At 58.2% G+C, this 25,227-nt stretch overlaps 1 protein-coding gene and 1 long non-coding RNA gene across 9 annotated transcripts; one reads left to right on the top strand and one right to left on the bottom strand.

Moving 5' to 3' along the window:
- The first annotated feature begins 186 nt into the window (after positions 1-186).
- On the top strand, positions 187-20,028 carry NUMA1 (nuclear mitotic apparatus protein 1). 4 transcript variants are annotated; one of them, XM_074536110.1, is made up of 25 exons: positions 187-328; positions 2,991-3,063; positions 4,004-4,092; positions 5,774-5,853; positions 6,595-6,677; positions 6,766-6,846; positions 7,122-7,206; positions 7,605-7,728; positions 8,271-8,425; positions 8,768-8,885; positions 10,324-10,441; positions 10,783-10,923; positions 11,197-11,319; positions 12,324-14,213; positions 15,913-15,981; positions 16,084-16,194; positions 16,275-16,493; positions 16,594-16,718; positions 16,814-17,057; positions 17,744-18,011; positions 18,124-18,260; positions 18,372-18,572; positions 18,945-19,055; positions 19,143-19,304; positions 19,504-20,028. In XM_074536110.1, exons 2-25 carry the CDS (start codon positions 3,022-3,024, stop codon positions 19,537-19,539), a joined length of 4,812 nt encoding a protein of 1,603 aa, XP_074392211.1. In that variant the 5' UTR covers positions 187-328; positions 2,991-3,021; the 3' UTR covers positions 19,540-20,028. The 4 variants fall into 4 exon arrangements, with proteins under 4 accessions (XP_074392211.1, XP_074392210.1, XP_074392212.1 ...); XM_074536109.1 differs by having other exon boundaries at positions 188-328; positions 7,602-7,728; XM_074536111.1 differs by lacking the exon at positions 187-328 and adding an exon at positions 640-776 and having other exon boundaries at positions 7,602-7,728.
- On the bottom strand, positions 11,875-24,927 carry LOC141728281 (uncharacterized). Of its 5 annotated transcripts, none has more exons than XR_012579197.1 (3): positions 24,747-24,926; positions 21,875-24,339; positions 11,875-17,138 (listed from the first exon to the last, which is right to left on the bottom strand). It is a non-coding gene; the product is annotated as an uncharacterized LOC141728281 (long non-coding RNA). The 5 variants fall into 5 exon arrangements; XR_012579198.1 differs by having other exon boundaries at positions 11,875-17,130; XR_012579195.1 differs by lacking the exon at positions 11,875-17,138 and adding an exon at positions 20,122-21,782 and having other exon boundaries at positions 24,579-24,927.
- Between the last annotated feature and the right edge of the window lie 300 nt (positions 24,928-25,227).

Genomic DNA, 25,227 nt, shown 5'->3' with positions numbered 1-25,227 from the left:
GCAGCCCTATTACCCCCCCCGACGCTAGGGCTTCCCACGCTTGGACTGCAGCACGTGTCCCGCAGGTAGCCCACGGTCCCGGCAACCGGCAAAGCGCTGTCCCCTCCGGTGCAAGGCGAGAGCCGGACGCCGCGATTCGCGGCCTGCCCGCCCGCGTGACGCCCCCGGCCCGGCGGTGCCCAATGGGCAGCAGCGGGGGCGGGCGCTGCCGTTCGAATAAGAGCGGCCTCGGCCCGGGCCCTGGCGGCTCCGGCGTGAGAGAGGATCGTCAGTACTGCTGGAGCCCCGGCGACACCGAAGCCGAAGACGATCCCCAGCCACGGTCACGGTACGGGGAAAGCTGAGGTGACCTGCGGTGGGGGGCCCGGTGGTTCCCTCGGCGGGCGCTCAGGGCCGCAGAGCGATGCTGTGCCGAGGTGGGCAAGGTGCGGAACGCTCGGGCGGGCGGGGCACGCGTGTGGTACAGCCTCCGTCTTGGGCCAAGCGGCGTCCCCGTCCCTGAGGGACGGGGCAGTCGCGGCCGGAGCGCTGTGGCTCGGGCGTGTGGTTCTTCATTTCTCGGGGCTTGGCAAAGTCGGAACCTTCGCCAGCGGCACTCGGCGGCCGCGCTCCTTGCGAGTTCCTCTGCTGCCCCCAGCGCCGGTTTGAAAGAACCTTCTGCTTGTGCCCTTCCTGTGCCGTGCTTGGGACAGCCCCATCCTGCGGCCCTGTGCCTCCTGAGGCAGCCCGGGCGCTGCGGAGATGACTTCCGAGAGTCTCCGGAACAGCAGCGAGGGGTGAGCGTCCCTTCCTCGCCCAACTCCTCCCTGGTCTAGCTGGTGACCCGTAGGGTCCGGTTCCCGTTCAGTCTGTGTCTGCGGGGTGTGTGCGTATCGGGGGTAGATATTCAGGGTTAGCTGGATGTGACTCCAGTCAGGTTAGAAGGAGACGTAGCATCGGGGGCCATTCTCTGCCGAGCCCCGGCTTCCTTGAGCTGCGCTGGGGCCGGGAGCGGGTCTGTGCCGGCCCCACCGGCTCAGCTCTCCGTCCCTCGGCCTGGGCAGGGCGACGGCAGCGAGTGCGTCCAGGCTCGGACGATTCCCCTCCCCGTGGCCAGGCGCCGGAGGTTTCTGTGCCGTGTGCCTTTAACGAGCGCGGCCCCGCCGCGGTGACGTGGGGTGGCGCAGGGCCAGGAAGGGGAACCGCCGCCTGCCAGCCCCGCCGAAGAGAAGCTCAACAACTTTCTTTTGTGCGTGGCCGCTGGCTCCCCGGCCCTTCCCGGCTTGCCAGCGCTCATGGCGGATTAACCCCAGCGAGCCGACGACGGCCGCGCGGCTCCGGTAAGGCCCCAACAAAGACTTTCTGCCTCTTCCTTGTTTTGTTTTCAACGGGGCTGGGAGGGGGGAGCGAGGCGGGGGCGGCGAAGCTCAGCTCGCCCAGCTCCGCCGCCTCGCCGCAGCGTACGGCTCCCGGCCCGGCCCCTCGCCAGCCGCCGAGGGGTGTGGGTCCCCCGGGCCGCGGGTGCCGCGCCGGGCTCGCCAACATCCGGGCGCTCGCGCCGGCGGCTGCTCTCCCCCTCTGCCCCGCGCCTGCTGCGGGCCCGTCCGTGCCGGGGGTTGCCGTGGCTCTCTCTCCCCGCCTGGGTGCTTCCCTCAGCCGGACCCTGGCCCGGGACAGCCCGGGGCCCGCGGGCTTTGCGTGCCCCGGAGCGTTGGCACGGCGGGTGCTCCGGAGCGCGGGCTTGCGTAACGCCGTGTTGTGACCGGAGCGGCGCAGGGAAGGAGGGGAAGGACAATGCCGCCGCCGCCACCTCCGGAGCTCGTTCCCCGGTCCCCGCCGCCCCCCTGCAGGCGGGGATGCAGCTGGAAGGCGCTCACGGCCGCTGGCGGGCTCCCGACCGCTTCCCGCCTGCCATCACGAATGGCACGTCCTCACGGAGGGTCATGGCGCTGTTTCAGGCGCTCAGGGTGGCCCGTGTCACCAGTGACAGGCCAGGCTGGGAGCGCGGCAGGAGCGGGTAGCCCTGCCTGCCCGTGCAGGTCTCACACCAGGCACCAGTGTGTTCGCAAACTGGTTCTGGTAAAACCCAGCTCAACGCTGGTGGGACACGGTTTTCACCCCGGATCGTGCATCCAGCGCTGCACGAATGCTTTGCCCGGTGCCTTTGGGTGGATTTTTAGAGAGAGGTCTTGGCTGTGCCACCAGGGGGAGGGACAGGAGTTGCTGAGTGACCCAGCCGTGGGACAGGGAGCTGGGTTTTAGCCAAATTGGAGGGAGGACCTGTCCTGCTGAGGATCCCATGTGTCCCAGCTGCACTGACGGCAGTGGGAGCTCGTGTTTGCTGAGCAGCTGCAGATTCCAGCCAGGCTCCTGGCCCGTCACGGTGTGGGTGTCCAGGTGCAATAATACAGGCTGAGGAGCCTCCTCCTCACCTGGGTGACTTTTTGGCTCCCAGCAGTCCCCTCCCCTGGAAGACTGCCAGGGTGGCACCGAGGGCAGCCAGCGTGGAGGCAAAGGTCGCTGTGAAGGGGAGCTGGCAGTGATCCCAGATCCCGTCAGGGCAGCTCATCCCTGCTCCCACCCAATGCAGCTGTGAGCTCCCTGTGCCCCCAGCAGGTGGTTCTTTCACTAGCAGCAGTGGAAGGGGAGCTGGCAGCTCTTCAATGGCTTGGCCACTGCCTTGCTGAGCCAGAAATGTTAGTGACATTTGGAGGCGAGGGAGGGAGGAAGGCACAGCAGGAGAATGAGGAGCCCGAGCAGCAGTTTTCCACTGACCCCTTGTCAGCATCTTAATCTGTGGGAGTGGACCAGGCTGCTGCTCATCATTGCTCCCCACTCTGAGCCTGTGGGGAGGCAGGAGGATGCTGGCTGCTCCTGCACAGCTGGCCAGATGCAGGGACACATCCTTCCTTGTGGGCACAAATGGCTGGTGCTGGGCGCCAGAAATTTAGTAACATAGTTACTATAGTTTACCTTTTTTATCCACCCTCCCCCTTTGTTGATGTTTTTAGGTCTGTGCAGGAACCTGATAGGCTGGCCACAATGTCGCTTCATGGTGAAAGAGTTGCTGCTCTCCTGGCTTGGGTAAGTCCCCCCTCCTGTGCTGGAGCTCGCTGCATGGGTGGGACATACTGCTGCCAGCTCTGGCAGCTTCCAGCCTCGATGCTGGGGCTCGTCACGGGAGGGATTGTGGCTGGGGCAGGTCCTAGGGTAGTCCAGTTCCTACTGTTCCTGGGCAGGTGGGTGTTTGCAGGAGAAGCCTTGCTCAGCCTTCCTGTTGAGCAACCAGAAATGCTGGAATGGCTTGGTCTGGTCATGGAGACTGCCTGGGAGATGGAGCTGAGACTGAAGCAGGCAGCAGCTGTACTGTAAAGGTGTTGTTGGATCTGTCTCACAAAGCACTGGTGTGTCCAAGTGAAAACTCCTAGAATGGTTTGGGTTAGAAGGGGCTTTTAAGCTCATTCAGCTGGAATGCCCTGCCATGGGCAGGGAGACCTCCCACTGGACCAGCTTGCTCCAAACCACATCCAGCCTAGCCTTGAACACCTCCAGGGATAGGGCAGCCATGGCTTCTCTGGACAACCCTCACAGGGAAGAATTTCTTCCCAATATCCCATCTAACCCTGCTCTCTTATCAGTGGGAAGCCATTTCCTCTTGTCCTGTCACTCCAGGCCTTTGTCCAAAGTCCCTTTCCTGCTCTTTTGAACCCCCTTTAGACACTGCCAGGGGCTCTAAGGTCTCCCTGGAGCCTTCTTTTCTTCAGGCTGAACACCCCCAGGTCTCTCAGCCTTTCCAGGGAAGAGGGCTCCAACAGTGTGATAAATGGGACCTGTGCCAGACCCCCAGATGTGGAGCTGTGGGGATCATGTTCATCTGTTCCCTGGGAAGGGGTGGTTTAAAGGGGTGGATTTACTTTCACCCCCAGACCAGTTGTGCTGTCCCCTGCCAGGACTAGAGGTGGTGAGTGGCACAGCACAGTGATGCCTTGGTTTCTGCCTTCTGACTTTCCCACCCCATTTCTAGGTGAACAGCACCAAGGTTTGTCCTGATCCCATCAATGATCTCTCCCAGCTCCAGGACTGCAGTGTCTTCATCAGAATTATCCACAAAATGTGAGTATGGGGAGCTGTGTACACATTTCAGACCACACAGCTGGGTCTGTGCTGTCCCTGGAGCCATGCCTCAGCCCCCAGGAGCTAAGGGCTCCTGTCTTGGGCAGGGTGGGAGTGAGGGGTCTTGGGGTATTTATTCCTCCTCTGGCCTATGAAATGCTGGGATCTGCATCTCCTCTGTGCCACTGCACAGCTGGGGTCTGCCTGCAGAGCTGTTGGGTCCCACAGAGCTGCCCATGGAATGTTTTGGTCAGAGTTCCTGTCCTTTGAGACTTGTTATCACATCTGGCACTTAACATCTGGGTTCACTCCTGGCCATGTAGAGAAGACCTGAGTGCTGCTGCCAGTACCACAAGGGTTCCTGCAGCTGCACAGGAGATTATCCATTTCTGTTGGTGCTGCTTTGGTGAGGGAACACCCAGCAAGTTTTCCCGAGTGGCAGCCTTGGGATCCTGAGGAAGCCTTGTATCTGGAAAGCAGTGTAAAGAATGACAGTTTCTGCCTCATGAGGTGCTGCAGCCTGGGGATGTCAGGCTGCTGCTGAGTATGGTGTGGTCAGGACGGAGCCTGTGTGCTCTGCCTTGGGACCTGAGGTGGCTGGGCAGGGGTGGGAGGAATGCCTCCTTCAGCAATTGTGCTTGTTCCCTGGGAGCAAGGGGCAACTAAAATCTACAGGCCATAATGGGCATCAGAGGTGGGACAAAGCCTGGTGGTTGAGGAGCTGGCAAAAACAAATGGAGAGGGTGTGAAGCTGCCATGCATTGCTTTCAAGCCCTTCCGGTGGGAGGCTCACTGGGAGCCTGTCTCCTATAATTACCTCCTGCGCAGGGTAAGGAGAGCCTGCCTGGAGCAGGGATCTGCCTGCAGTGGGTGGGGAGGAAGGAGCTGCCTGCACCACAGATATATTTAGTCAGACCTGGTTAATCTCCTGGCTCTGTGCTCCAGCTGGGATTAGCAAGGATCCTGATGGCGTGTGCTCTCTAAAGAGGCCTGGCCATTGCTTGATAAAGTGGGGTGGCAGCAGGGCAGCTGCCACAGCAGCTGGCTGATCTGAGAGCTCCTGGTGGCACAAGAGGAAGTCGGTGAGGAGGAGCAAATCCTTGTGGCAGCCCCTGTCCCAGGCCAGGTTCTTGGTTTTGGCACGTTGGGAGTAAGTGACAGTACTGAAGCAGTGCTGGTCAAGCATGATTGGTGTGGGTTTTGGGCATGCCATTTCTGAGCAGCAGTTGGGTTTAATAACCTTTGTGGGTCTCCTCCAACTCAGGATATTCCATGAACCGGTGGCTGCTCAGGAAGAGTGTAGTCACAAATAAGTGCAAGAGGAAGCTTCAGCTTCACAAAATCCAGCAAGAAAAGCCTGAGGCTGCATGCACGGACTGGCCCCTGTGGTGCTTCCCGGCCAGTGGGGCCACCACAAGCTCCCTGAGCTGTGCTGGATGCTGGGGCTGGCAGGCAGAATAGGAAGCAGTGCCAGGGGGGTGTTGGCTGCCTGGCTCCAGCAGGGGGATTCCAGGGGATTCTGCTCCGTGTGGTTGGTCCTGGCTCTGCTGGCCCTGGTGTGGGGGCAGAAGGCACAGCAGTGCCCCAGAGCCAGCCCTGGCTCAGCAAACCCTGCTGCACAAACCTCAGCGTTGGTCTAATCCCTCCAGAAGGAGTTAATGCAAACCTTGCACTCTTCCAGCCACGGGAGCAAGGAGGGGGAGTCTGTGCTGGAGCAGCCGCTGCCAGAGAGGATCTCCTTCATCCATGGTTTCCTGCAGAGTAAGACCCTCCGCTGGTGCTGGGGAAAGGGACTGCCCCTGCTCGGTGCCCCTGACCTCTGAGAGTCTGGGCTGCTGTCTGCAGCTTCCTCTCCACAAAGTGACCCCCTCACCCCACATCAGCATCTTTGTGAGGTGCCAGCAGCTTTCCTGCAGCAGCCTGTGGAAGGGGAAACTTCCAGATGGAAATCCTTATCAGGAGGTTCTGGATGTGAAGGGCAGGGTGTCAGTGGCTGCTCTGGTGATGCTGCCTGGAGTAATTTTCCTAGTTGGGTACCTGCTCTTCAAATCCCAGTTGAAAACCTTTACCCAAGCAGAAATCCTGGGAAGGGAAATGGCAAATATCTCACACTCTTGTTCAGTGTGTTATCACATCTGACACTTAACATCTGGGTTCACTCCGGGTTCACTCTGGTTTGGTCTTTCCTCGAGGGAAGACTCCATATCCCACCTCATATCCCACCTAGAGATGGAGCTCTCTGTTTGTGCTGATGTTGGGGGGGGGAGATGCCAAGGTGGGGAGGCTGGGATTTAAGGTGGAGTTCCAGGGAGCGGAATGAAAGTCAGTCAGAGTTAATGGCCAAGGCTGACCATGGGGATCTCAGCTCTGGAGCCCATCCTGCCCCATGTCCCTTCTCCCTGGGGATGCATTCCAGTGCCCTCCTGGCCATGAGTGCCAGCTCAGGGGAGGCAGTGTGCCCAGTGGCTCCTGCGTGACTCGGAATTCTGCTTCATGTTGCAGAGCACTGCCGGCACAAAGTGGCTGCAGAAAACCTTGTCTCTGCACAGAAGCTCCTGGATGGAGAGGAGCTGGCCCTGGCCAAGGTAACTGTGTGCTGTGTTTTAGTCCCAGATGGCACCAATGTGCTTGTGACTGGCCTGGGGTTACTCATGCTTTTCCTGCCTTGCTCAGGTGGCCGTGCTGCTCCTGTATCACACCTCCATGAGTTCCAAGGATTCTGGGGACTGGAATGAACTTGACTACAAGACCCAGGTAATCCCTTTGGGGTTCCTCCTCTGGATCTGGGGTGCAGGGGGAAGCAGCAGTTCCTTTGGGGGAAGGTGCTCTGGGACTTGCACTCCTGGGTCTCACTGAAAGACGGTGTGGAGTGGGCACTGTGGTGCTCACTGGTGGTTTTGGGCTATCAAAAGCTTGTGGCAGGCAAGTGTGGGCAGCAGCACAGGCAGGCAGGGAGCTGCCCCACGCCTGCTGTGGTGCTGCCTGTGACCTGCAGCAGAGCCACTAACTCTGCAGCTCCTCCAACACAGGTTGAACTGGCATCAATTGTCAAATTTGTGCTGGATAACGAGGAGTGCCTGAATGAGAATCTGGAGCCATTTCTGCAGAGGAAAGGTAAGTGCTGCCCTGGCTTTTCCTCCTGTTTGTGCTGCTGTAGCTGCCCAGCTGTAAAGGCAGCTGCACAACCCAGATGTGCTCAGCTACAAAACAGTCCCCTGTAAACTCCCAAGCATAGGGCTACCTCAGACCTGCTGGCTCTTCCTACTCAGCAGTACCTCAGCCTTTCCCTGGGGGAGAGGAGTAGGTGGGATGCTGACAATCTTGTGGGAGCAGAGTTGCTGGGAAGGCCTGTGGAGCAGGAGGGATGAGGATGTAGGGCAGGTGTTTGGCTTCCTCAGTTGGCTATTCCATCCCTACTGGAATTTGTGGTTCCTGTGCCCCTGAGATTTTAGCTGCTCAGCCTCTTAGATATTAAAGATGGCAGCCTTCTTCTCCCTTTTTATTTCCAGCAGAGGCACCCTTGTCCAGTGTGTCCAGCAGCAGCTCTGAGGAACATTCCCCACTGTTCTCTCTCCCTTACAAGAGAGAGGTGCATTTCCTGGAGCTGCAGAGGATCGCCTCCTTCCCCACCACCAAGTACGTGCCCTGCCTCCTGGCTGCCAGGGGAAATGGAGGAAGGGAGGGGTGGGTGGGGCAGCTTTTGGGACCCACAGGTGTAGCCAGGCTCATGCTGACTCCCCGGAATGCCCTGTTCTGCCTTGGTGCTTTCCTGCTGCACGTTGCTCTGGCATGATGTGGGGATGGATGATGGAGGTGAGCTTGGGCTCCAGCTCCTTTTAGAATCATGGAATCGTTCAGGTTGGAAAAGCTCTCTGAGACCATCGAGTCCAACTGTGCCCTCGGCTCTGCCAAGGCCACCACTAAACCATGTCTCCAGTGGAAGCATTTTTCCATATTTGCCCCTGGAGACCTCCAATGGAAGACCAGCTTTTATATTACCTCCTTTATGGAAATGGTTTTGTCTGTGTGTTGTTTTGTTCCTATATTTTGAAGGCAGCAGTTCCTTGGGGATGCGGGCAGCAGAGCCTGCCCCAGAGATGGAGGTGCAGAGTGGGTCTGGCTGCATGGGGCCTGGGCTGCCTCAGGATAATCCAGCTTGTGTGTGTGTCTCTCTCCAGCCTCCCCAGCACTCCGTCTTCGCCCATGGGGGACATCATGCAGACCCCCCAGTTCCAGCTGCGGAGGCTCAAGGTGCAGCTGGCTTTTGAGAGAAAGAAACAGGAAGAGCTGGAGGTGGAGATGGTGGAGAATCACAAGCTCATCATGGAGAAGGGTCAGTACCAGCACATCTTGGGGTGCAGGGAGGGCTCTGGGGCAGAGATCTCCCCTTGTTTCTCTGACTTTTCTTTCGTGACCCCACCACAACTCTGCTCATGCATGGTCCATCCTGCCATGCCACAAGTGAGACTCCAGGTTCCTTCTTCCATCTTGTATTGCCTTATATAGTGTGGGCAACAAAAGCCATGACTGAAGTAACACCTATGCTGAGCAGCAGCACTGGTAACCCGGCTCTTTGCTCTCCTGCTGCAGAGGGTTTCTGTGCAGAAATGCTGTTGTGGGGGCTTCAGGTGACATGAAAAGTTGGTAATGGGCACTTTATTGCCCCCTTTCCCAGATGCTCAGATCACCAAGATGCAGCAGCAGATTGATCGCTTGGTAAAGCTCAATGAGAAACAAGCTGAAGACCTGCTGGAGCCCAAAGAAATGGAGGAGCTGAGGGAGAAGAATGAGAGGTAATCCTCCAGGAGCATCAACTCCTTCCTCCTAGGTGGGATCTTGTCACTCCCACATCCCCAGACTCTATGTTGTCTGTCTCTTCCCTAGCAGTGCATGAAACAGGGGAGAAAGCAAACCTGGTTCCTCTGCTGCTGGGGAGAAGACAGCAGGCACAGAATCAAAAAAGGGGCTGGGTTGGAAGGGAACTGAAAGCTCATTTAGCTGAAATACCCTGCCATGGGCAGGGCCATCTTCCACTAGACCAGGTTGCTCCAAGCCCCTTCCTACCTGGCCTTGAATCTCTTCCAGGGATGGGGTAGCCACAGCTTCTCTAGACAACCTGTTCCAGGGCTTCATCACCCTCTCAAGGAAGAGTTTCTGCCCAATATCCAATCTAACCCTGTCCTCTGTCAGTGGGAGACCATTCCCTCTTGTCCTGTCACTCCAGACTGGTGTCCAAAGTCCCTCTCTGGCTGTCTTGGAGCCCATTTAGGTGCTGGAAGGTGCTCTGTGGTGTCCCTGGAGCCTTCTCAACATCAGGCTGAACACCCCCAGGTCTCTCCAAGTCTGTCTCCAGAGCAGAGGGGCTCCAGCAGCCCTTGGAGCATCTCCTGTGGACTTGCCCCAGCAGCTCCACATCCTTGTGATACTGAGGACCCCAGAGCCAGAGGCAGCTCTGCAGATGGGGTCCCACCAGAGAGGAGCAGAATCCCCTCCTCCCCATCCCTTGCCCATGCTGTGGGATCAGCCCTTGACACAGCTGTGCCACCATCACGCTGCCTGTGCCCTCGGGGCAGTTATGGCCTGCAACCCATTTTTATTGCAGTGGGCATGGATCCAGTCCCAAATCATGAAGCCTGTTCTAACAGCCCACTCTTAACCCAAATCCTGCATGGAAGCAGTTAATCCTGTTATGTGTAAAGGGTGTGCTGCCCTTGTGGGTCTCACCTGCCCTGGAAAAGGGGAAGTTTTCAGGGTGATCCTGGAACTCCTGACTCCAGCCCATTTCCCAGGCCTTTACTTTGATCCCATGTGCTGGGCTTTGTCACACACTTGAAATCACCTGTCACACTGCATCCTGGTCTTTGCTCTGTCCCTGTGCCATTGTTTACTCAGGAAGGCTGCCCAACCTCCACTGGAAGTGCCATGTCTTTTTTTGTCCTTTCCTCACTTATTTCCCTTTGCAGGGGGGTGGCTGGAGTCCCACAGCTGCCTCTGCTCTCAGTTTGGAGCAGCTGGGCATCTGCAAAGCACAAACATTGCTTATCTCTACTTTGCTTTGCCAGCTGTTGGGACCCAGTTTTAGAGCTGGGTTTGATGGTAGAGTCACAGCAAGGCATGGAGATCCCTTGGAACCTTTAGTTTCCGTGGCAATATCCAGCAGCAGTGATCCCTGGTGATATCCTTGTCTGCTGCCAGCATGCACCGCCTCCTTAAGCACCTCCTTTCCCACAGCCTGGTGGGGCGCCTGCACGAGGCTTTCAGGCAGTGCCAGGACCTGAAGACTGAAAAAGCCCAGATGGACCGAAAAATCAACCAGCTCTCCGAGGAGAATGGGGATCTTTCCTTCAAGGTACGGGGTGCAGTGTCCTCTGCATGTCCCCACAGCCCAGCTGGTTGTGATGGAGCCCGGGGGGAGGATTTGATGGCAGTGCTGGATGCTGGGATGTTTCTGGTTCTGCTAATGCAATCTTTGACCAAGTGAGCAAGCCTGCCTTGGGCTCTGGATCCTGATCCAAATAGGAACTCTGATGGGGGAATGGCGGCTGGGTGGAGCTGCCTGCATCTGGTGAACACCCAGAACCCAGGATGCCCATGTGTGCTGCAGCTCTTGGGAATGGGGAGTGGGCAGAGCCCTGAGCAGCAAAGTCACACTCTGCCTCTCTTCTGGACTGGGTGGATTTTCATTGGCAGCTGCGGGAGATCGCCAGCAATATGGTCCAGCTGCAACGAGCCCTGAATGAGCTCTCAGAGGAGCACAACAGTGCCATGGCACAGTCGCAGGAAAAGCAGCGGCAGCTGGAGAAGGAGCTGCATGCAGCCATGCAGGACAAGGTCAGGGGGCTTGGGGAGTGGTGGGTGCCCCCCTGTAGTTTCCCCATGGTCCCCCCCAGCTGGGGGACACGCCAACTGCAAGCAGGGTGCAGCAGCCAGGAGCCCTCCTGCCCATTTTGCCAGCACACAGGGAGAAGCTGTTTAACTGTCAGCTCCTGTGGGAAGCCTCTGCCTGAAACTAAGGAAGGGTTCCCCAGGGTGGGAATGGGCTGCTGTCCTTGGTTGGTTGGCTCTTGTGTCTTGCACCATACTCAGTCCCATCTCTGTCTCCAGAAATGCTCAGAAGAGAAAATTGAGATTCTACAGGGAAAGATTTCAATGCTGGAGGACCAGCTGGCCAAGCTGGAGGAATGCAGCACCCAGGAGAAGGGAGAAGTCATGGGAGACATTTTGAAGGTACATTGGGGCTCCTGCAGCTTCAAGGGCTTGAATGGTAGACGACTCCAGTTGGAGAGAGCAGCAGGTGCCAGGAGATGCATGGCAAAGCCATGTGGGGCAGAGCCTGCTGCTCTGTGCTGCTGGATAGGGGGTGTGGGGCTGAGCACTCTGGAAGAGCTCCTTTTGGGCTGAATTTGCAAATCCTGCTGCCAGGGAGCTAGTGCCTTCCCCAGCCTGCCACAATATGAACTGGTTGTGAAGAGAGCATCTCCTGCATGGTGAAAAGAAGGTGTTTGGTCCAAGGGAGCAGAGTGGCACAAGGCTGAGGGAAAAGCAAGAGGTGCCCTTGGGGTGTGATGAGAGGGAAGGCAGGCACTGGGCAGCTCCCAGTGGAATGCAGCACATGGGGCTCTGGTGAGCATGTTGGCTACAACTTAAGTAATACCTAGGGGGTGCATGTTTTGTCCCTGTAGTAGTCTGACCTTGGCTGGGCACCAGGTACCCACCAAGCTCTGCTATCACTCCCCTTCCTAGCAGGACAGGGGAGAGAAAAATAAGATGGAAAATAACTAGTAGGCTGAGATAAGGCAATTTACTAAAGCAAAAAGAGTGAAAGCTTGTGTGTGTATAAGCAAAGAGAAAAGCAAATCTCTAGTACCCATCAGCGAGTGATGTTTAGACACTTCCTGAGAAGCAGGGTTTCAGCTCGTGTAGTGTCTGCTCCAGAAGGCAAACACTAAAATAATGAGTGCCCTCCATTCCTCCCACGTCCCTTTTATATTTGACCTGATATCATATGGTGTGGAATATCCCTTTGGTTAATTTGTGTCACTTGGCCTCATTGTGCCCACTCCCAGACCCTTGCTGGGGGTGGGGGTTAAGAGTTCATTTTCCCTTTCACAGTGCTGTGCTTTGCATGGGTAGCTGGAAAGGTGTTGATATCACAGCAGTGTTTTGGGTACTGCTGAGCAGCACTATCTGAGTCAGACCCAACAGAGTCTCCCTGCTCTTCTGTTTGCCAGCTGGAGGAGCTGAAGCAGGAGGTGTCCAGCCTCACGGCCAAAGGACTACAGCTGGAGGAGGCGAAGCAGCAGCTGGAGGAGGCGAAGCAGCAGCTGGAGAAGGAGAAGCAGCAGCTGGACAGCCTTGTCACCAGCCTCCAGAGCTCCCTCTCTGAGAGCCAGCGGGCCCAGGAGAGGCTGAAGCGGGACCTGCAGGCACGGGCTGCTGAGGAGCAGGCTGAGCGGCTGGCTGCCCTGAGCGCCCAGCATGAGCAGGCCCTGCGGGAAAGGGACTCTGCCTTGCAGCAGCTCCAGCAGGCCAACACATCCCTCAGCAGCCAGCTGCAGGCCAGGGATGAGGAGAAGGCTGCGCTGAGCCGCAAGGTGGGCGAACTGGAAGCCCAGATCCTGGAGCTTGGTGCCCAACGGCAGCAGGGAGTGGCAGCAGAGGCACTGAAAGCCCAGCTGCAGGAGCTGGAGGGCAGGCTGAAGGAGAGCCAGCAGAGGCTGGCTGAGAGGGAGAAGCTGGCCCGGGAGAACAGCCGCCTGCAGGAGCAGCTGCTCTTCCTGGAGGAATCCCTGCGCAACACTGAGGGAATATTGGAGGACGAGAAGAGACGGGCAGCTGAGTGCCTGGAAGGCAACCTGGCCAGGATTGCTGAGCTGGAGGCAGAGAGACAGCAGCTGGTTCAGGGCCGGGAGCCAGCCCTGCTGGAGCAGGGTGAGGAGCTGGCCACACGCCAGGTGTCACAGGAGAGCCGGGAGCAGCCCGTGGGAGCCTCTGCTGCCGCCCGAGGGGAGGACGAAGAGTGCAGGCGGCTGAAGGAGGAAATGCAGAAGCTGAGCCAGGAGCACAGCCGGACCTGTCAGCAGCTGCAGGCTGAGCAGGAGAAGGTGGCTGTGCTGGAGGCCCAGGCAGAGCGGCTGGCTGGACTCCAGGCTGACTTGTCCAGCGCTCAGTCATGGGCAAAGGAGAAGGAGAAAGAGGAGCAGAAGCTGAGGGCCGAGATGTCATCCCTTCAGGAGAAGATGGCTGTGGCAGAGCAAGCAGCAGCCCAGCGTGTGGCCAAGCTGGAGGCGGATGCCCAGAGAGCTGCTGAGGCACTGGAGGGAGTCTCCCAGCAGCTGTCCCAGGAGAAGCTCAAGTCCAAGGAGTTGGAAGGCACCATGGATCAGCTGCGGATTGCAGAGAAGGAGCTGGTGGCCCTCCGCTCTGCCGTGCAAGAGAAGGAGAGCTGGAAGGAACAAGTGTCCCAGTGTGTCCAGGAGATGGAGAGGAAGAACAGCCTGATCAGCAGCCTGGAGCAAGAGGTCTCCATCCTCCATCACCAGGTGAAAGAGAAGGAAGGGGAGAGCAAGGAGCTGAAACGCCTGATCCTGGCTGAGTCGGAGAAGAGCAAGAAGCTGGAGGAGAGGCTGCGAGTGCTGCAGACAGAGATGGCCACCGCAGCCTCCCGGGCAGCCGAGAGGTGCTCCCTGATGAAGGTGGAGGTGCAGCGGTGCCAGGACGAGATGGAGAAGCAGCGGATGACCATTGAGGCGCTGAAGAGGGACCGCCACAGCCAGAGCGAGCGGGAGGATGAGCTGCGGCAGGAGGCAAAGGTCTGCCAGGACAAGTGCCTGCAGAAGGAGCAGCTCCTGGCTGCTCTGCAGCAGGAGCTCGACAGCGCTCGGGCCAGGCATGCCTCCCTAGAAAGCCAGCAGCGCCAGGACCTGGAGCAGAGAGCAAAAGCTGTGTCCACGCTGCAAGGCGAGCTAGTGCAGGCCAAGCTGGAGGCGGCCAAGGTGCCATCGCTGCGGGAGCAGCTGGCAGAGAAGGAGCGGGCTCTGCAGGAGTATGAGAGCAGCAAGGGGGCAGCTGTGGAAGAGAGGAAGAAACTCCTGGAGGAGACGCAGAGACTGACAAGTCAGGTAGGGATTCCACTCCCAGCAGGAGGGATGTGGATGGGGGTGCCCTCCTGGAAAAGGGATGTGTTCAGCCTTCTGCACACCCCTGAATCCATGTCCTGCTCAGCACAGGGACTAGGGGTGTGGGACACATTTCTAGGTGTGAAAGGGACTGTCACATTCAGGTGCTGGAGTGCTTCCAGAGAAGGGCAGCAATGCTGGGGAATGCTCTGGAGCACCAGTCTGATGAGCAACAGCTAAGGGAGTTGGGAGGGGAGCTAAGCCTGGAGAAAAGGAGGCTGGGGGGGGGACTGTCTCTGCCCTGAAAGGGTGAAACAGCTCCCTGAAAAGAGGATGCAGCCAGATGGGGATCTCCCAGGTAACTTGTTCTGCCAGTTAACACGTGGCATGACAATAGGAAATAGTTTCAAGTTGTGCCTGGGAAAGCTTAGGTTGGCTATTAGGAAAAAATTCCTTCCCTGAAAGGGTTGTCCAGCCCTGGCACAGTCTGCCCATGGCAGTGGTAGAGTCCCTATCCCTGGAGGATCCCTGCACTGCCAAGACCACGACTAATCCATGTGGACATGGATTAGTGGTGGTCTTGGCAGTGCACTCAGTCTCAGAGGGCTTTTCCAACCTAAATGACTCCATGATTGTATGAAAAACCGCCTATGTCTCAACTGTGTACTCACCTCTGCTTTTTGTGCTTGTGGGGGGAGATAATCCAGAAGGACCAAACTAAGCAGGTAACACACACCAAGAGCTGGCTGCTCAGTGACAGTGCACAGCCCTCCTTGTTTGCCACTTCCTGCTGGAGCCACCCTCTCCTCTGTACTGTACTGTGAACTGTGGACTGTACAGTACTGTGAACTGTTCACAGCATGGACCCAGCCATGGGGCACTTGGCTCCAAGTCTCTGGGCACCTTCACCTCCAGGGAGCAGCAACTGGGCTCCCATCCTGCCACCGGGTCCCTCACATTAGTGCCTGCAACTTGGCCTGGCTTCTCACACGCCCCATGGCAGCACATGCAGCAAGTGGCTGCCAGGAGCATGCAGGGCTCCTCAGCATAGGACTGTCTCAGTGCTGGGATGGCTTTTCCCCCCACCTTTAACCAAGCCCAACTCTTGGCACAACGGATAGGAACAGCTGTGCTCAGGCAGCATGGCCCAGATGTGGCTAGAGCAGCATTGATCTCAGATGTAGTAGGAGTTAGCACTTGGGAAACAGTGCTGGAAAAGCCACATTTTCCTGTCCAGTCCCGGCCAGAGCTGCCCAGGACTCTGCAGAGACCTTGTGGCTATGAGCAGGGGGCTGAGGGCTCCTTAAGCATCCCCTGGAGCAGGGAGAGCATGGCCAGGCCAGAACTTGCAGCAGCCAGCTACCTGTGTCAAGAGTGCTGGACAACCTGTGGGACTCCAGATTGCAAGTGCTTGGGCACTGGGAACTTAACATGGGCTGTGCTTCCAGCCCATGACTGCTCCTTATGCTTGGGTAGTTGCAGCCAGCCTTGCTGTAAGGATTAACATGGGGTGGGTGACTGTCACCTTGCCATGTCCTGGGATCTTCCTTGGCAGTGGGTGGTGCTGAGCAGTTGCCTTGTGGCAGGAAATTTCTTCATTGTGCCCTAGAGCTGGCTAGAGAGGAGTGGCTGTGCTCCTCCACAGGAAGATTGTAGTTTTGTGCCTGGAGCTGGTCTCACCAAGCCATGTTCTTTCTTCCAGGTGGACGAACTGAATAAAAAGCTGACTCAGCATGAGAAGGCCACCTGGACCCAGCAGCAGAGAGTTAAGGTAAAGAGGGACCAAAAGCCTGGGGGCTGAGCCCTGGAGCTGTTGGTGCTGCCAGGGGGCTCACCTGGGTTGCCTCTAAGCCAGTCTCTTCCCTGTCCACAGGCACTGGAAGGGGAGCTGCAGACAGCAGTCAGAAGCCATCAGGAGAAGGTGGCAGAGCTGCAGGTGCAGCTCACCCAGAAGGAGCAGGCAGCTGAGCACTACAAAGGGCAGGTATGCTGGGGGCTAGTATGGCCTTGCTGTCCCTGACACTGCTGGGAAGCTTGACAGGATTCCTCTGCTTTATATCCTAGATGGAGAAGGCAAAAAGAGATTATGATGCCAAGAAGCAGCAGAACCAGGAGCTATCAGAGAAGCTGAAGGTCATGGAGAACCTGCAGAAAGAGAACACAGAGCTTCAGAGCAAATCAGAGAGGCTGGCCAAGGAGCTACAGCAGAGCATCCTGCAGGCCAAGGAGTCTGAGATGAGCTGCAAGAATCTTACCAGCCAGATCTGCAGCCTGGAAGCTCAGGTGGGTGTGGCATAGTTGAGCTTCACCCTCCTTGTCCTCGCTTCCATCACCACCTCGCTTGGAGGATAGATCCATCCATTCCTCCCTGTTTCCCATTCAGGTGCAGGAACTCAGCAAGTTCCAGGGGAAGACTGCCACAGTAAAGGGACATGAGGCTTCCTTTGAGAGTGTGGCTGACCAGAGCACTGATAGCCTCGATGAGGCACAGCAGCTCAGCTCCTCCAGGTACCAGATCAATCTGTTTCCAGCACCCCAAAAATCCACTGTTCCCGATGGCCTGGTCAGCCTGCTGGTGCTACCCTCATCCCCTGTCTCTGCAGGAAGGCTACCAGCTCTCAGCTGGAAGTCTCAGTGATGCCGTCAGACAGTGAAGAGTCACTGCTGTCTCAGCGGCTGCCCCGGACCAAGTCATCCCTGGAGAGTCTCTACTTTACTCCCATCCTCTCTGAGACGCGGTCACAGCTCCAGAGCAGTGCCAACTTCCCGGCAGACTTCTCGCTGGACTCTGGCTGCAAGACCCGCTCTGCCCGGCGCCGCACCACCATCAACATCACCATGACAGATGTGAGCAGGGGGCCCCTGCTGGGGGATGCAGGGATCAGGAGCAGCACTGCAGAGGGACCCAGCAGGCTGGGAACTGAAAAGCTGAACATGACCTGTTAGTGTGCGCTGGCAGCCTAAAGTCCAGCCATGTCCTCAGCTGATCCACCCCCAGCACAGTGGGTAGCAGTGCAATGTGGGGATTTTGCCCCTCTGATCCACTCTGCATGTGAAACCCCACCTGCAGAGCTGCTTCCAGCTCTGGGGCCCCAAGATCAGAATGACATGGAGCTGCTGGAGCAAGGACAGAGGAAGTCACAGAAGCTCTCCAAGGGATGAAGTCCCTCTACTTTGGAGATAGGTTGAGAAAGTAGGGGGTGTTCAGCCTGGAGAAGGCTCCAGGAAGACCTTAGAGCCACTGCCAGTGTCTAGAGAGGCTCCAAGAGACCTGGAGAGGGACTTTGGACATAGGCCTGGAGTGATAGGACAAGGGAGAGTGGCTTCCCATTAACAGAGGGCAGGGTTTGATGGGATATTGGGAAGAAATTCTTCCCTGTGAGGTTGCCTAGAGAAGCTGTGCCTGCCCATGCAGCTTAGAGCAATCTGCTCTCACCTGGAAGGTGTCCCAGCCAAGGGAAGGAGGAGGTGGAAGGAGATGAGCTTTAAGGTCTGTTCAACCTAAACCCTATCTATGGATTTTTCTCTCCCAGAAACAGGGAGAGCCTGAGGAAGTGGTCTGCATCAAGAACATCCCATTGGCTCCATCCACAAAAACATCTTCTCCTGCTAAGGGCCGTCTGCGCTCAGGTGCCTCCACCCGCTCCCTCACCAGCTTCCCCTCCCAGGAAACCCTTGAAAAGCTGGAAGCTTCCTCCCCAGAGAAGACCCCTGGCCATTCAGTACTGCTGGGCCTCCCTGGCTACCGACCAGTCACCCGTAGCTCCCTGCGCTTGCAGCGGACCAGCAGCTCCAGCCTCGGTGTGTATGGGCGGGGAAGGCACTGGGACTGCTGGCTGTGGGGTTCTGCCCTGCCTTGGCGGAGTCAGGTCTTACTTGGAAGCCCCCTAACCCTTCCTTGCTTTGGATTTAGGCCAGAGCACCATGAAGCTGGGCATGTGCCAGGATGAGCCGGAGCAGCTGGATGACTGGAACCGCATTGCAGAGCTGCAGCGGCGGAACCAGGCCCGCCCCCCCCACCTGAAAACCAGCTACCCCCTAGAGAGCATGGTAAGGGCCAGAAGGGGGAGGTCAGGCAGCCCTTTGTCCAGAACTGGGGTTTGGGAGGGGGTCTGGGAACGGACAGTGCCCCTCAGCAACATCCCCACATCCCCTTCCCAGCCCTCCACCTCCTTGGGAACCATCACGGATGAGGATGTGAAGATGGGGGACCCAGAAGAGACGCTGCAGCGTGGCAGCAGGCAGTCCTCCCAGCCCGTGGCCACCAGCAGGCAGCGCAGCAGCCAGGCCGGCAGCGTCACCACCCGGCAGCGGAGGAAGCGCCTCTCGGAGGAGACCCACCAGGGCCCCGACACCCCCCCGGTGAGCTCAGCCCAGTCCCCCAGCACAGCACCCTACTGGGAACAAGGAGCTCATCACAGCTCCCACTGGGAACAAGAGGTGTTCCAGGGTTTGAGGGAGCTGCTGTGGCCTCCATTTGCCACATGTTCCCAATGATCCTGGATCCCAGTGCCCAGTATTCCCAGCATCCAGTGGTGTGTCTGGTACTCGTGATGCTCCCAGCGCTGGCAAGGAAGCCATTCCAGAGGCGAAGGGCTGAGCCTTCTGCTTTCCCTGGGCACAGCTACCCTCAATCACATCCCCTCCCTGTGTCCCCTCAGTTCCCTCATTGCTGCCAGCCCCACAGCAGGCTGACCCCCAGATGGCAGTACTAGCTGGTCCCCTGTTTTCCAGTCCAAGAAGCCAACCAGCTGCTTCCCACGGCCCCAGAGCTCACAGGACCGCAGTGCACAGAGTGGCTCCCAGGCCAGTCAAGACAGCGAGCAGCAAGCCCCAGCCACACCAGTAAGCTTCAGAGGGAAAAAGAGGGATCAGGAGGGACCCCTGTGTCCTGCCCCACGCTGAGCTAATGGTCCTGCCCCTCTTTTGCAGGCTCAGAGGCGCCAGTCGATGGCGTTCAGCATCCTCAACACCCCCAGGGAGCTGGGGAGGCGCCTGCTGCGCCGGGCAATCGCCCAGAGGAGCACTCCCACATCCTCCAGCGGCACCCGCCGCTCGTCCCGCATCGCCACCGCCAAGTCCCCAAAGGGCAAGGTAGGCACTGCCTGACCCCCTGGGACGCTGCTGAGCTCAGGCTCAGTGCCTCCAGCTCCTGCCTTGGCTGCATACAGGCCATGGGGACAAGGGGCACAGTCCTGCTGGGCCTGCGGTGCTATGGCAGCAGCAGGTCCCAGCATGGAGCTGGGTCACATTCATGGTCCCTAACCTCCCATCTTCGCTCTGTCCTTTCCAGGCCGGTCGCCAGTCACGCAAGGACAAGCAAGCCTGAGGTTTCCTCAGTCTCTGCGTGCTGGCTCTGCCCTGGCCTCCCACCTGCACCCCCTCACCTCTTCCTGCCCCCCCAGGGCCCAGGAGCACTGAGGATGAACAGGTGGGGCCACCCACACGACTGCCTTGCATATCCCAGTGAAAACTGTGGGGTGCCCTGGGCAGGGCAAGGCCCCCTTGCCCTTCCTGTAGCCATTGTCATCCTTCCGGGACCCAAGGCAGGGGGATGCACCGAGGTTGAGGGCTGGAAACACACAGGGGTGCAGGGGCTGGCACCAGGCTGCAGCTGGAGGAGCTGAGCTCTCCCCAGGGATATTCTGCAGCCTCAGGTACAGGGACAGAGGTGAAACTTAGCATCCCTCGGGCCACCACCTTTGCTCCCTGTGTGTGGGACCCCCCCAACCTGCCCGGTCCTCCTGCTCCTCCCAGGGAAGCTGAGGCAGCATTTTTAAATGTTTCTACTTGTAAATAAAGTGTATTTTTCACCTGCTCTGGGGGTCCTGGCTTCCTCCTCCTACAGTCCACATGCACTGGAACCCTCATCAGGACTTGAGGGAAGGAAAAGCATGAGCTCCTCCTTGCCCTATCACTGAACTATACAGGGTGTCCCAAGGCAGGATGCTCACCCATGGACCCTGCAGTACCACCAAGCAGTCATTGTGCAGATTTCTGTCTTTCTTATTTTTCTCCTTGAACTTACTCTTCTCCAGTACCAACCCCCGCCATTACAGTGCTTCAAATCCCACCAAATCTGGCCATGGGGCTGGAAGCACCTTCTCCATCCTCACACCAGCCTTGCCACAGATGTTCAAGGAGCTGCAGTGTGTCTGCCTCTTGGAGTGCTGCAGGTTCAGCCCTCAGGGGTGGTGACACAGGGTTTGTCCCCAGCTCTGCTGTCCTACTGCAGGCACTGGGCTGAGGACAGGGCCCCTGGTGTCTCCCTGCAGTTGCTGGCATGCTGCTCCCCCTCTGCCATGCCAAAGGGCAGCTGGCAAATGGGGCAGGGCACCCAGGTATCAGGGGACAAGGAAGGCCAGGCCACAGTAGGTTCTTCTCCACACTGGGAGGCGTGTGGGGAGCAGATTCAGCAGGAAGTGGCCTGTGGAAAGGGAAGGTGATATGGCTGTCACAAGCTCACTAGTGTTGGGATGATGGGGGATTTGGACTGACACCCTCCCTGATGGTTCGCACGGCAGCCTGGGAATACACTGTGATGCCTCTCCAGTGCCAGGGCACCAGCAGGAGTGATCTGTCCCAGCTACAGAACTGCCACCACTGTGCCCATTTACTGCCCACAGAGGACACCCCTGCCAAGCAGCCACCTGAGCAGATGGGGCAGACACCGTCTCCCCATCACTGCTGGCCTATCCTCTGTCATTTCTCCTGACTTGTCTCTCTTGGGAATCACAGGCTTGGGCTGTTCCTTTCACCCTGGGTGTCCTTGAGGTGGCAGCTGGAGCCCTGCACAGGGGTAACATGCTGGAGACACCCTATGCCACATAGTGCCAGCCCAAAAGAGTGAAGGGCAGTGCCCAGAACTGTCTGGGAAAGGCTGAGAGCAGTAAACAGCCAGGTGAGGGCAGGAGAAGGCAGTGACCCATGGGATTACCTGCCAACAGGACTGTGGGCACAGTGCCTGTCCAGCTGCCTGCAGCTACTCAAGGGAGCAGCAGGCACATGCAGTGCAGAGCCTGGGGAAAAGCAGGCAGGAATGACAGAGGCAGAGGGCAGTTTGGGTTGGAGGAGATTTTACAGCTCATCTTATTCTAAGCCCCCCCCCCCCCCCCCCAACACTGTGGGCAGGGACACCTTCCACTAGACCAGGTTGCTCCAAGCCCCATCCAACCCGGCCTTGGAACACTTCCAGGGATGAGACAGCCACAGCTGCTCTGGACAACCTGTGCTGGTGTCTTACCATCCTCACAGGGAAGAATTTCTTTGTAATATCCCATATAACCCTGTCTTCTGACAATTTGAAGCCACTACGCCTTGTCTTGTCCTCCCAGGCTATTGTCCCTCTCCAGTTCTTTTGGAGCCCCTTTAGGCAGTGGAAGGGGCTCCAAGTTCTCAGAACCTTCTCATCTCCAGGCTGAACAGTCCTGGATGTCCCAGCCTGTCTCCAGTAGAGGGGCTCCAGCCCTCAAGAGGATCTCCACAGCTTCCTCTGGACTCATTCCAGTTGCTCCACACTCTTCTGATGTTGGGGGTCCCAGAGCTGGAGAAGCTCTGCAGGTGGGCTCTCACCTGAGCAGAGCAGAGGGGCAGAATTCCCCCCTGCCCTGCTGCCCACAGTGGCTGGGAGCCAGCCCAGGACACAGCTGTGCAGATTCACTCACCTGGCACTGCAGGACCTCCCACATCCTTGGCCAGCAGCTCCAGGTGACGCCCCAGGGTGCTCGTGCCAGCTCTGGGCCTCAGGGCCTGGTTCTGGTTCTGTGTTGTCAACAGCTCCATCCAGGCAGAGTGGCTGATGTGGGCTGGGCTCCAGGCAGCCCATCCAGCTTCCACAGCTTCCTCTGTGGGGATAGGGAGGGGCAGCCTTGCAGGAGGGTGTCGCTATCAGACACGAATAGCGCACAAGCTGTTCTCAAGGGGAAGAAAAAAGGGAAGTTTATTTTCTGACTCCAACATTTATAATTTTCCAAGAGTGACAGTGGATTGGAGGGTGACAGTGCCACCTCTCCAATGACACTGGACAGACCAACAATCCATCAACTTTCTTGTCCTCCATAAAGGAATGCAAAACAATGAGTTATTTACAGAAAGTGTGTGAGAAAGTTCACTACTAGAATATCAACATCAGAAGGCTTAGAAAATCTTATAAAACCATGGTGACAGGAGGACAAGGCTGGTGGGGCTCTGGGCTCCAAGGAAGCACCTCAAAGGGCTCCAGGCCACACTGTGCAGGGACAGGATGGGGTGGACCATGTCAGGCCATATAAATGCATGATTCAGGAATGAAAGTCCTGTGAAAGGCAGAACTGGATCACCAGGGTCTGTCAGAGCTCAGCATCCTCCTGTGGGGCAAGGAGAGGCCCCAGGCAATGGACACAGGTTCTTTGTGCCCACCACTCTGGGCACAGCCCCTAGCTCAGCCCAGCAAGCACCTCCTGGGCTTTCCGTGGGGCACAAGTGGTGTCCGTGGAGGAGCAGCCCCTTCCTGCTGCCTCCCCACGGAGAGGGACACATGGAAGTCTGGGAGACACCCACTGTGTCCAGGGGTGGCTGTGGGGGGTCAGATTCCTGCCCCTGTGGTTTGTGCAGGCAGATGTAGCAGAGCCCAAAGCAGCTGCATGGACTGAAAGGCTGGCTGCAGGTGAGCTGAAGACTGTTGGAGACAAGCACAAGACTGAACACACTGAGTTCCTGCAGCAAGAGCCAAAGTTTATTGGTGGGTACCCCCTTTTACAGAGGCTTCAGAATTCCTGCACTTGAACATCTGATTGGCTGGGGTCTCAACCCCACCCAGCTCACTGGGCAGCTGGTGCCTGCATTCAGGATTGAATGGGACTGGCTGGGCTCCCCTGCTGGAGTTCCAATCCTACTTATCACTGTCTTACCCAGGAACTTGTTTACCTCTACTCTTTAATGTACCAGGCTGGTCAAGTTGGGGTCTGTTGTGGCCAATTTTAACTGTGCAGCTCCAGACCAGCTGCAGCTGTCACAGCACGTGGTCCCATGTCTGCCCCATGGTCAGCTCTGAGCTCTGCTGTGGGGAAGGGCACTGGCCACTGGCCCAACAGCACTCCTACCTCTGCTTGTTGCTCTGTTGCTGTGCCACCCAGGACATCTGGGGGATTATGGGCACAAGAGAGGGCAGGGAAGCAGAGCTGGCACAGCTTTCCTGAGCCCATAAACAACCCTAACCCCTGGTCTACCTGTCTTCTTCCCTACCTGTCCTTCTACCCTCCTATCAGCCACATCCTACTGCCAGCCCCATTCCATCACCATCCCCCCAAATCAGCTCCATCCCACGACCAGGCCCACAGCTCTTCCCTATGCCCTTTTCCTGTGGATCAATCCTTACCTTCCTAAAACATCTGAACCCTGCAGCGATTCTGGTCCAGCTTTGAGTCAGCTGGTGCCATCAGTGGGCACCAAGGTGAGACGGGGCCACGAGGAGCATTCCACCTCAGCCTGCAGAAAGGCACAGCTGTAGTTCCCTGGGGAGCAGCGAGAAGGACAGGGGCAAGGGGGCTCAGAGCTGCTGACCCCACTGTGGGACGTGGCTCTGGCTCCTGCACGGGAGTGGGGAACAGGGAAGTGTCAACGTCAACACGGCCAATGGGACTGGCTCTCTCCAGTCACAGCCCCACTCTCAGCTGCCTGCTGTGACCCTTGGGGCAGCCAAGCCAGGGCTGTGTGCTGTCCTCACTCAGCAGGTTCTCTGCCTTGGGGTACTTGGGGTCCTGCACACACACCAGGGACACAGCATCAGGTACCAACCCCTCCCTAAACACCCTCCCCTCCAGCTCTGGCTTGTTCTGGACATGGGGAGAAGCATGGAATTCTCTGGTAACCTACAGGAGCAACATCCCATTTTGAGAGAGCAAGAATGATGTGAATCCTTGCCCTTCTGCTTAACAAGGTGAGGTAGCACTGCACCCTGTGATGGCCTGACCCACCTCTTCCAAGACCCCAGCAGCTCAAAGGGATCAGCCCCACACCCAGCCCCCCAGAGGGAGCCCCCAGGCACCTGGGAGGAGAAGGACACCACTCAGCTGATTTTAACCGGAGCCATTCAGGAGCCTTTGGAGACAGCACTGCCAGAGTGTAACTTTCCTTCGGATGCCTCCAGTGCCTGGTGGGGAGAGAGGAGAGCCTGATGAGCTTGGACATCTCCTGGCTTTGGTACCATCCAGCAGCTCCCCAGTCCCACCCCACCGCCTCGGTGCCCCCCAGAGCTGCCCCAGCACCCCTCAGGTTCCCGTCCCCAGATCTGAGTCACAATTCCCCAGCTCAACCCACAACGCCCCATTCTGTCACCCGGGTACCACCCACACGCCCCAGCCCTGCTCTCCAGTGCCCTCAAGCGCTCACCCGCAGCTCCACGGGCCGTGTTCCCAGACGCACGAACACCGCCTCAGCGCCATTCCGCTATCGCTGTAGCTCCCCAGTCGTTCTCCACTTTCCCAGCCCTGTTAAAGCCGCGCTCTGTCCCACAGCCTCTCCCCAACCCAGTGCCTGACCCCACAGCTCCCGACTCACTGCCCAGCCCCATCCGCGCCGATCTCGGCCGCCCAAGTGACGCGAGCCCCGAACACCGCCGCTCCCGCCTCCCATCAGCGCCTCTCCCGAGCGCGCTCCGGTTCGGGCCGCGGCCGGGCCCGCCGCGGGGCCTGACGGGACACGCAGCCCGCGGGGTCCGGGAGAACGGGGTAGGGATGTGCGCTGAGGGGCTCGGAGGGTCCCTGGAATGGGACAGCGGCGACTCTGGGTCACTTTGATCTTGTAGAGCTTTGGGGAAATGGGTGCGGGGAGTGTTAGGAGAGATCCTGGTGTGGGAGCACAGGGGCAGGGTGGCACTGGCAGCTCCGGAGGGCCCATGGGGCAGGGACAGTGCGGGCTCTGGGGGCAGGAGGGCAGCCATGGAGGCACTGCTGTTGTTCCCGTGCTGGCTTTAAATGTTCCTGGGCATGAAAAATTACAGAACTGGAAAAAAATCTTTTTGGAAAGATGGAATTGTAAG

The sequence above is a fragment of the Zonotrichia albicollis genome, chromosome 2, assembly GCF_047830755.1.
Source record: "Zonotrichia albicollis isolate bZonAlb1 chromosome 2, bZonAlb1.hap1, whole genome shotgun sequence".
NCBI classification, from domain to species: Eukaryota; Metazoa; Chordata; class Aves; order Passeriformes; family Passerellidae; genus Zonotrichia; species Zonotrichia albicollis.
Note: the sequence above shows the minus strand (reverse complement) of the source record. Positions and strands in the feature narration are given on the sequence as shown.